Source organism: Haliotis rubra, unplaced genomic scaffold, assembly GCF_003918875.1.
Source record: "Haliotis rubra isolate DU_JTF1 unplaced genomic scaffold, ASM391887v1 Scf2470, whole genome shotgun sequence".
Taxonomy (NCBI): domain Eukaryota; kingdom Metazoa; phylum Mollusca; class Gastropoda; order Lepetellida; family Haliotidae; genus Haliotis; species Haliotis rubra.
The window spans coordinates 24,829-35,771 of NW_025766526.1; the positions used below are offsets into that span (position 1 = coordinate 24,829).

The window sequence follows — 10,943 nt, forward strand, 5'->3', positions numbered from 1 at the left end:
AAACTCGTCGCGTCAAATCAAATGTCTCGATAATATTCATGTCGTTAGACACTGAACTTTGTAATAATATCTCCATTAATCATCTCCAGATGCACCCCCCTGTCACCATACGCGTTTGTGACCACAAATTAGTTATTTGATTGAACAGTGTATGTACATGGTGTAAAGTAACATCTCCCTCAAGAACATATCATGTCGATTTTCAATTTAGTGTGGGCGTAAATGTTGTACTCATTCCATTTATGACTCTTGTCAATGTCTAGCTCATATAAAACACAGCAGGAACCAAATATATGCCAATCAAAGAAGTAATCAAATACAGCTTAAATGTTTCGTAAACCTTAACGGAATCACCCCACTCTTCTTGGAGCAACAACCAAAACACTGGAGGGACCTATCGGTTCGGGTTCGGTATAATTTGTCTGCAAATCTTAGTATCTCAGAGAGCTAACACTTTAGAACGGGCAGTATCTATAGTGTATACAGTTGTAGCAATTGTGCAATATATCTGGACCCGCACAAGTGGTAAAGAAATATTCGTTCCGTTCAAGAACACCTCATGTCTATGATCCAATCTGTGTGATAGTACATGTTATTGTTATTCTATTGACAGTGTCAAGCAGATACTATTAAACGCTTTAACTCTACGGTAATCAAATATTGTTAAACGTTTCATAAACCTTAAACTATATCCCCTGCTCTGCTGCAACCAACAGCTGAATTCGTTGGGATAAAGAATGTCTGGTAGTTTCAGGGTAAGTATCCAGTGGGAATCTGTGTATGTCAGAGGGCTAGCACTATGAAACTTGCATCTGTCTTGGCTAGAACATGCAGCCACACGCACATCGCTATATAAGTGTACACTTCTGGAGACCCGTGAAGATGATCCGGGTTAGGTCGGAAGAGGCGACTAACGGGATCGGGTGGTCAGGCTCGCTGACACATGTTACCGTACCCCAGTTGCCTAGATCGATGCTCATGCTGTAAGTTGATTGCTGGATTGCCTGGTCCAGACTCGATTATTTACAGACCGCTGTCATACAGATGGAATATTGCGTTAAACAAACCAAAAACCTCCCAAAGTCTTCTGGAATGCCACAATAATGCTCATGTGTCCGGCACGTTTTTGGGTTTTGTTGAGTTTCTAATAAGCGTACATGTTTGTGGAAAATTCTTGGTGGTTCCATTAATTCGTTTGAATAATAACCGGATGTCAAGGAATTTAATACTACCTGCGTTATGTTAATGCCTATGAAATCGAATCGAAACACTGCATCAGAATAGTTCTCCATCGACCTGTGATGGCAACCTAAACTTGTCTTACGAGGTTGCAACATAGCGTGTCATCGACGACGATAATCATTGATTATACTATCAATAACTTGTTTGGTTTGTCTGCTTCAGACTCCAGTTGATAATTAGAAACAATCTGAACGTTCTCAATTTTCTGGAGATGGGGGGAATGGGAGAAATACTGTCAACCCTCATAAAACCCACATTGACAAACTAAATTGTCTACAAATTCTTTTTATAGTTGTCGGGAAGATGACTGGATCTAGAAGATTACATAATAGCAATGTGTCTTGCAACTGCAAGCTCTTTCAGTCAGATTATTAGATTTGTAGAACGTTACAAGTAAAGGGTTAGGTAATTATCCTTTTGGCGAAAATGTCTTAAGAACTAGCCTAGTAATTATATGTTTTGAAAATGGTCGTTTAGCATTTGAAAAGCTTGGACGTCTTTCTTTGCAAATGAATTACATTCTCCTTGATAATACATCATTAGAGTAGCGTTCTTTACGGCTATATTCGCTGGCAGTTTGTAAATCAGAACTCTTTATATTTTAGTCACGGTTGTTGACTTCTTTGCATTTCAAATGATGTGAACGTATTTTATGTACACCTTGATTCGCCTAGGTGTATGTGTTTGATGGTTTATATATGGTTGGTATTTTGGAATTCAAGATTTACATTCACAAGTCTAAATATTCTACATGAACGTGTATCTTGCATTTGTTGTCAAACCGGACATACATGCAGAATATTTTGTGGATATGTTGCTTTAAATCTATAGGTTTCGGGAGAACTGAAGTGTTCCAAATATTTTTGTTTGCACAAAGCAATGTTTCCGACACTAGACCTGTTTTCAGCTGAAACGGAAATCTCGTGGGATGCGATTATATATGGTAAACAGGTCATGAGAGGTGTTCACATGCATAGTCGTAATTTCATCTGACAATAACCTCTTAGTAACCCTTCAGGCACATATCTGTGGATTACTTACACGAAGACTTTCATGAAGGACTTTGTCTAATCATCAAAACAAAAAATACCCAAGGCCTCCAACCGACAGAGTGTGATTCATCTTTGTTTCAATTCCGGTTGAGAACAGTCATCATAAAGATTTCCTACATTTTCTGGTTACATCATCCTTGCTCAAATCATAGAAAATGGGAGCCATATTATCAAAATCAAGACTCATGCTTTAGACGTATGTATGATCTAATAGTGTACGGTAATGATCAAATAGTCAATGTCCTTCCACTGTTTTATCTCGATGAAGAAAACGTGAAGGGATAGAAAACCCATAACATCTGCTTCAGGTCCACAAGGCTGTGAAAGATAATAGAGACCTATTCCAGTCTCCATTTCGCAGTTCACATTTCAGCATTTGCTTCTTCAGGGTCATAACATTCAAAGCCTTAGTTATGTCCTCGAGTTCGTTTTTCAAGTCAAATGCAGGAATTGTGCCACGTTACTCTAATGTTGTTTCGGTTTCTATTTGACTTGTTTTGGGCGAATACCTGCTATAACCACCATTTGACAATGATTCACATTCATATATATGTAACATCGTACACTGGTCTATGGAAAGATGCTTAAATCTGTTATGCTAGGCAGTGCATTTGCTTCTTAAGTGATTCCAACAATATTAGGGCAAATCGTGTTCTTTAAGAAATTATCCATATGACATTCGATGTGAAACCGGAACTGTTTCAATCATTAGAACAGACACGGTGGTGTTCGCATTATGGCCCTTTATTTCTGATAGTTCATGTAAAAAACCCTGAAACAATTAAAACATTCTTTAGACAAAACATAAACATATGCTGATAGATAATATCAATCATCAATATCTTTAAATATAACCATTTACAAAATATCATTATTGCTAATCTGTTCCATATACATTGTCTCAATATTTCATTGATGACACATTCCATTTATACTTTAATTCATACATAGATAGGCATATACATATCATATCGTATAGGGAAACAAGCATTTCTTATCATGTAGACATTACACAATGCATATATAAAATATAATAAACCCACCAAGTGTGTGGACCTGGGTATAGTCAGTACACACCGACAGCTTCACGAGCAATACACCTACATCTGCACGAATAAATGAAACATATATACACACTGTGCAGACTAATCAAATGGCAGCAATAACAATACAACAAATACGTTTAATTATTGTTGATTAATGAGAAACATTTAAAATATATATAATGGTAAATCCCTGCTTCATTCTTACATTCATACATTTACACATTATACATCCATACATTTACACATTATACATTCATACATTTACACATTATACATTCATACATTTACACATCCATACGACAGCTGTATAGTACTTAAAGATTAAGTTTAACACTGATAAATAGCTTACTGAATTATTGAATTATTTACCGTTTGTAAATAATTAGACTTATAATGCATTACATTCTGCAACACAACTAGTTATCACAAACTACTCAATATTTACAATATGACAAAGCAGCCAAATTATCAACACATAAACACAATATGCGTATACATCCAATGAGTTTGTACAAACTACAAAAAGTATGGAAATTAACTAACCTTCAGAAATGATCTCAAGAGCTCCTATAAATGTCCAAATAAGTCAAAACGTGTGAGCTTCAAAATCCACAAATGCCTTATGACCAGTTGACAGTTGAAACGTTCTGAACTGATAATAAACCTTCAAACCTTAAAACAGGGGACAGTAAGCTAACAAGGTTTATGACAAAGGGACAGTAAGTGGCGCGCTTGGGCAGGCTATTGCGTCGCAGTGCTTTAGGTGAATGTGTCTGAGGCAGAAAACTCATGCAGTAAGCTGAGAGAGGGGTTAAGAGAAGCTGAAGAGTGAAGTTTATAATGTTTAAAATACACTAAACTGAATATTTAATTCAGTTAAAACCAACGAATAAAAACACTAAATATATACAAACATTTCATCCTGTCACATATTTCCCTCCCTTGTCATTACGGTTCTTCATCAACAAGGGAAAGCAATGCCTTGGAGATACTTGTGCTGATGTGCCCCAAAATGCCTGTCGCTGCCAGTTGTTCCAAGCGTCAACTCTTCTGCTGCCAATCTGGGTCAGAAGTCTGACACATCACATAATCTCCAGAGGTCTGCCAGGCAGGCTTCCTTGTCAGTCTACCAGTTCTTCTTGGTGCAGGTACGGGTTGAGGATGAGGATCAGGAGGCGCAGGAGGGGGTAGATCATCACTGACTGAGTCTTCCGGCTCCGCTTCGGTGTTCTGTGATGGTTGCACTGCTGCAGGTGATGCTTCTGAACTGCTTTCTCCTTCAGGTATGTGGTCGTCACCACCAGAAGCATCACCTGCTACTTCAAGAGACTGTAGATCGTCACCTGTTGTCTCTGAAGTAGCCACACTCTCTTCCACAGTGTTCTCACTGATGATAGTAACATCCTCAGCAACTGTAGGAAAAAAAGAATGGAGCATCATACTCAGACTCTTTATCCTCATGATTGTCATCTTCTACAGTCTTCTTCACTGTCTTTCTTGGTCTAGGAGTTGGCTTCGTGGCTGTCGGTTTGCCGTTGTTCTCCATGATCGCTGGTATTGATCCAATGGGCAGGAGATGGTTTCTGTGCAGCGTCCTCCTCCTCCCCTCCCCAGATTCTCTTTGCACTACAAACACAGGGATATCCTGGTTTGGTTGCAAGAGAACAACATAAGGATCTTCCTCCCATCGATCGGCCAACTTGTGTTTACCGTCAAAGGCTAATGCCTTTACCAGAACTCTATTTGGACTGTGGCACCTCTCGTCTTCAAGTCATAGCTGACTTTCTGCTTGTCTTGGGCTGTCTTTGACGCCTTGGATGCCAGGGTATAGGCTTCTTGGAGCTTCTTCTTCAGAGACTCTGAATAAGCTGTAAGAGACTGGTGACTCTTGTTGGTCTCTATCCCAAAAGCAAGGTCTATTGGAAGACGTGGCTCACGACCAAACATAAGGAAGAATGGAGACTGGTTGGTTGATTCATGCCGGATGCTGTTATAGGCGTGGACGAGAGGAACTACATAGGTCTTCCAGTCTGCTTTCTTGTCTGGCTGGAGTGTTCCCAACATGTTAAGCAGTGTCCAGTTGAAGCGTTCAACCATACCATTACCCATGGGATGATAAGATGTAGTCCGGCTTTTCTCCATTCCCAAGAGATTGCACAATTCCTTCATAAGTTGACTCTCAAAGTTTGTTCCTTGATCACTATGGATACGCTTTGGGATCCCATAGTGCATTATGAAGTTCTTGAACAAGGCTTCTGCTGTTGTTTTGCAGTCTGATTCTAGTTGGGATAGCTTGTGCATATCTCTCGTAAAGTGGATTGACTCTGATGTTATCTGTTGACTTTCAGCTTCTATTCCTGGTAGTATGGAGAGTCCATCAGCATCTGCGTTATTGAGCCCTGGTCTGTAGATGATATCAAAATTGTATGCTGACAAGGCCGCTAGCCAGCGATGACCTGTAGCATCCAACTTTGCAGAAGTGAGCACATAGGTCAGAGGGTTATTATCAGTATAGACACGGAAGGTATTGCCATACAGATAATCCTTGAACTTTTCAGTCACTGCCCATTTCAAAGCAAGAAATTCTAGACGGTGTGCTGAATAGTTACTCTCTGCCTTGTTCAATCCACGGCTTGCATAACTGATGACTTTCTTCAATCCATTCTGTTCTTGGTACAAGACAGCTCCGAATCCATGACCACTGGCATCGGTGTGAACTTCAAATGGCTTGGTATAATCTGCATACCCAAGAACTGGTGGTGTTAACAGGCATGTCTTGATTGTCTTGAACGCCCTATCATGTTGTGGTCCCCATTGCCATGGCTTGTCTGGTTTGTTGCCTGGATTGGTTCTTCTTCGTGCCCTGGTCTTTGAAGCTGGCATCAAAGCAGATAGAGGCTTGGAAATCTTCGCAAATCCGTGACAAATTTCCTGTAGTAACCTGCAAATCCAAGAAACATGCGCACTTCATCAGGATTCACAGGTGTAGGCCAGTCCTTAATCCTCTGTATCTTGTCAGGATCTGCCTCAATGCCATCTTCAGACACTATGTGACCAAGAAACTTGATCTTCTTCTTAAAGAAAGAACACTTGTCAGCGCTTAGCTTCATTCCTGTCTCTCTGTATCTTTTAAGGACTTGGTCAAGACGTTCTAGATGTTCTTCATATGAGTTGGAAAAGATGATGATATCATCCATATAAATAAGACAGATTTTGAGGTGTAGTCCTTCAAGGCATTATTCATTACCCGTTGATATGTTGCAGGGCTGTTGCAGAGACCAAATGGCATGCGGTTGTAATCAAAGAATCCCAAAGGACCTACTGTAAAAGCTGTTCTTTCCTTATGTGATTCCTCAATTTCTACCTGATGATGTCCTGATTTCATGTCCAGTGTACTAAAAAATCTTGATCCTGCAAGTGCATCGAACATCTCATCTATTCGTGGCAGAGAGTACGAGTCTTTGATGGCCCGGAGATTCAATTGTCTGAAGTCCACACACATGCGTAGTTTTCCGTTCTTTCTCCTGACTAAGACTACATTAGATGACCATGGGGAGTATGAGTGACGGATGACTCCACTTGCTAACAATTGTTGTAGGTGTTCTTTGACTTCTTGATACATTGAAGGCGCAATCCTTCTGTGTCTCTCCTTGAAAGGTCGCTCATCCTCAAGGTCAATCCGGTGCTTAACATTCGGGACATGCCCTAAGTCTGTCTCACCATTGGAAAATACAAACAAATACTGTCAGATAACATGCTTGCGAATCTTCAACTCTTCAGGTTTCACTGCTGCTTCCTTGAAGTCGAGGGGCGGTGGGGTAGCCTAGTGGTTAAAGCGTTGGCTCGTCACGCCAAAGACCCAGGTTCGAATCCCCACATGGGTACAATGTGTGAAGCCCATTTCTGGTGTCCCCCGCCGTGATGTTGCTGGAATATTGCTAAAAAATGGCGTTAAACCAAACTCAGTCAGTCAGTCAGTCCTTGAAGTCGATGAGATTCATAACATCCTAGCCTTCACCTTGACTTCCACTCTCAGGAAGATCCTCCACACTGACGACTTGGAGTTCACACAAAACTGCACGGGTTGGAATGGCCACAGTCCTCGTTGTTACATAAGCGACATGTACCTGTACCATAAACTTGTCATCATAATGGTAGTTGATGACAGTTGGTGCTATATCGAGGTCAGATGGTATGGCAGATCCTGTGTTTGGTTGTATCGTTGCGCATGTATCCTTATAAACAAGAGGCTTATATATATATCCCTCAATAACTCTTTCAGTGTTGGGTGGTATTATCAGTCGTTCAGTCTCAGCACTTCTAACCTTTCCAAGAGAGTAATCATTTCTTGCAAGTTCCTTCTCCTGGAGCATCATGTTCCGGAAAGCAATGTACTAGGCTATATGAATATCTGCCTGTTGGAGAAAACGAGTTCCATACTGTTGCTTGCAGGTGTCTATACAAATGGACAAGATGTTGGTACCAAGTAACACAGGGACTGTTGAGTTGTAGGATGTATCTGGAACAATTAGTCAGATACATGGAAGTGAAGGTATGGCTCCTGTATCTTGTAATTCAACTTCAATGTGGCCATAATACGGGAGATGTTGTCCATCTGCACAATCAGTCTGTAAGAATACATCCAAAGGCTTAATGGGAAGATCAGAAAGATACTTTGTGTAAAAGCTGTTGGAGACAGTTGACACAGTGGAGCCTGTATTAAAAAGAGCTGTGGTTTTAACTCCGTTAATGAAAACTATTCCTTCAATTGGTTGACCCACCAGCTTGGCTTAGTGAGCGGGCGCTTCTTCCTATAACCTATGGCCTGCCCCGTCCCATAGCTTTCCTCTTGTTTAAAGTGCGTCTGTGATCAAGTACTACACGGCAACCATACTGTAGATGGCCTGGCTGGTTGCATCGGAAACAAATGGGCTCTCCGGTTACAGAATCCTTAGAGGGTCGCTGATGCCTAGAGTCCTGGTAACGTGATGGCATTCCTGGAGGTGGTGACCAATACTGTTGAGGTTGAAGCTGCTGATTTGGTGATGGTCCTATGGTTCCTGGGTTTCGGTTCATCCAAGGATCAGGGGAAACAAGGGATGGGTGACTCTGTTGTTTCTTCAGGTCTGCAACTTCACTTGACAGCTGTCTTAACATCCCTTTGATCTCCTTCATCTCAGTGTCCTGTCTGTGGGTTTACAGCGGCCATACTAGGAGTTGAAATCTTCTTCTTGGCTCCACCTCCTCTCAGCTGCAAATCCACTTCAGCTCTCCGCAGAGCTCTAAGAAGGTCATCAAAGGTGCTTCCTTGATCATAGACGTGAGCTGTCTGATCCCTGAGATCTGGCTTCGACCCTGACCACAACTGTGTACGGAGCATTTTCATTCCTGGTTGACTGGGGAACTGGCCCTTATGTCTCTGCTTGAATGAGTAAATGCTCTAACCTGCATGCCCATGAAGCAACTTCCTCTGTGGCCTCTTGACGTGAGCTACAGAAATTAGCTAGAAGTGATTGACCCGTATCTAAGCTACCAAAAGTAGAATCTAGCTTGGAAATGAGTTGTTTGATATCAGCCTCAGGTCCAAGACACATTGCAACCGTGGCAACAGTCTGTGGTGAAAAAGACTTGTTTTGAATCAGACACTCAACATGATATTTCCGTACATCAAAAGATATTTCGCCCTTCTTGTCATTAGAAAAAGATGGAACTTTTGCTGCATGTGCTAACGTAACAGGTGCTTGAGTGCCTGAACTATTTGAATTTGACGGAGTACCTGAGTTAGAAGGCAGGATGGATGCACCATCCTCAACCTGAGTGTATGCTTGCATTCACTTTACCAAGTCCTCTGCATTATCAACAGATGGCGAAAGAACAACAGGAAGATAAATGATAAGGGACAACAACATAAATGTTGCGTGAATGACCAGAATCGTGATGGCCTGATGAAAGCAAGTGGTAATACGAATATGTACTAGTACGCTCAGGATATTCTGAACAACAAGCGCATAATGCAAATGAGTGTCTGTGCTACTGGGTTAATGACCCACACACCGAAGAATAGGAGTGATACCTGAAATACTGAACAACTAAACCATTAGCATAAAAGCTCTTAATGTTTTACACAGGTCAAAGAGACCAAATATGAAGGGCAAAGTTGACAGTTGTGCAAGCAGTTGTGCTTGTGTGCATATGCAATGTATATTCGCGCGCGCAGGGGCAAAGAAAAGGAAATAACTGAATGCTAAGACAATACTTATGTATCAACCTTTAAAACAAACCCAGCAAACATGGCAAATCCCTATTGACACAGGAAGACCAAAGTAATGCAACTGAATGAACAATAAGGTATAATTCTACCCGCAAAAAGCAATAGTAATACAACTACTGAACTTGAAACACAACACCAGTCTAACGTGATGAAACTTAACTGGTTTAATAAATTTAGTTGTTTTTTGGGCAAAGTGTAAATGTAACGTTGGGTATCTTACTTCACTCATACTCACATCAAACCAACATGATATTCTCAGTCATTGTTCAAGCAATCACATGGCAACACACGGCGGAGGAACATATGATTTTCTTTCTAACAAAATACTAAAGATGTGAGCGCTCACTGAAAGAAACTACAATGTATATGAATCAGTATGTGCTCGCAGGTACGGCAAAGTCATCAAAATGTACACATGAAAGCCCAACTAAGGTCAGGATCTACAGTACGTGTAAGTATCACATGCAGTGATATCACTTGACAAAGTTTACAACAGGGTAAACAGTCTAGCTAAACCCGGGTGGTGTAACTTAAAGCTACATTACTATCAACACTATGCATAAAGCAAAGTACGGAAAATGTCTGTACAGTGAAATAACTGAACGCCAGAACGTTCCCTGATTGCGTGAACACTGGTGGCTCACATGAAACACATTATTAACTGTCTATATAAAAAATACACAAAGATGTCTCAAAGACGTCTCTCACGCGTGTAACTGCATCTTATCAGTCTCCGCGAATGACGTCATAGCACATGTAGTGGACAGAAGGATGATGAGGTCAATACGCAGGTGACGGTGTCTTGTTAGGCCATATTCCTCACTGGGGGCTCCATTGAAACCGGAGCTGTTTCATCATTAGAACAGACACGGTGGTGTTCGCATTATGGCCCTTTATTTCTGATAGTTCATGTACAAAACCCTGAAACAATTAAAACATTCTTTAGACAAAACATAAATATATGCTGATTTACAAAATATCATTATTGCTAATCTATTCCATATACATTGCCTCGATATTTCATTGATGACACATTCCATTTATACTTTAATTCATACATAGATAGGCATATACATATCATATCATATAGGGAAACAAGCATTTCGTATCAGGTAGACATTACACAATGCATATATAAAATATGATAAACCCACCAAGTGTGTGGACCTGGGTATAATCAGTACACACCGACAGCTTCACGAGCAATACACCTACATCTGCACGAATAAATGAAACATATATACACACTGTGCAGACTAATCAAATGACAGCAATAACAATACAACAAATACCTTTAGTTATTGTTGATTAATGAGAAACATTTAAAATATA

At 40.6% G+C, this 10,943-nt stretch overlaps 1 protein-coding gene across 1 annotated transcript; it reads right to left on the minus strand.

Annotated features, from left to right (window-relative positions):
- Positions 1 to 4,842: 4,842 nt before the first annotated feature.
- Positions 4,843 to 8,720, minus strand: LOC124279168. The gene is made up of 4 exons (XM_046714969.1): positions 8,541 to 8,720; positions 6,282 to 6,414; positions 5,073 to 6,078; positions 4,843 to 4,966 (listed from the first exon to the last, which is right to left on the minus strand). The coding sequence occupies exons 1-4, from the start codon at positions 8,718 to 8,720 to the stop codon at positions 4,843 to 4,845; spliced, it is 1,443 nt and encodes a 480-aa protein (XP_046570925.1).
- Positions 8,721 to 10,943: the final 2,223 nt, after the last annotated feature.

Bases quoted from the DNA above. Each gene is read 5' to 3' on its own strand.
- LOC124279168 (XM_046714969.1), bottom strand. From the start codon at position 8,720: ATGCTCCGTACACAGTTGTGGTCAGGGTCGAAGCCAGATCTCAGGGAT. The intron at 6,415-8,540 runs GTAAACCCACAG...TCTTTCTTTAAG, and splicing joins CAACTCCTAGTATGGCCGCT to AAGAAGATCAAGTTTCTTGG. The intron at 6,079-6,281 runs GTTACTACAGGA...TTGGGTATGCAG, and splicing joins CATGTTTCTTGGATTTGCAG to ATTATACCAAGCCATTTGAA.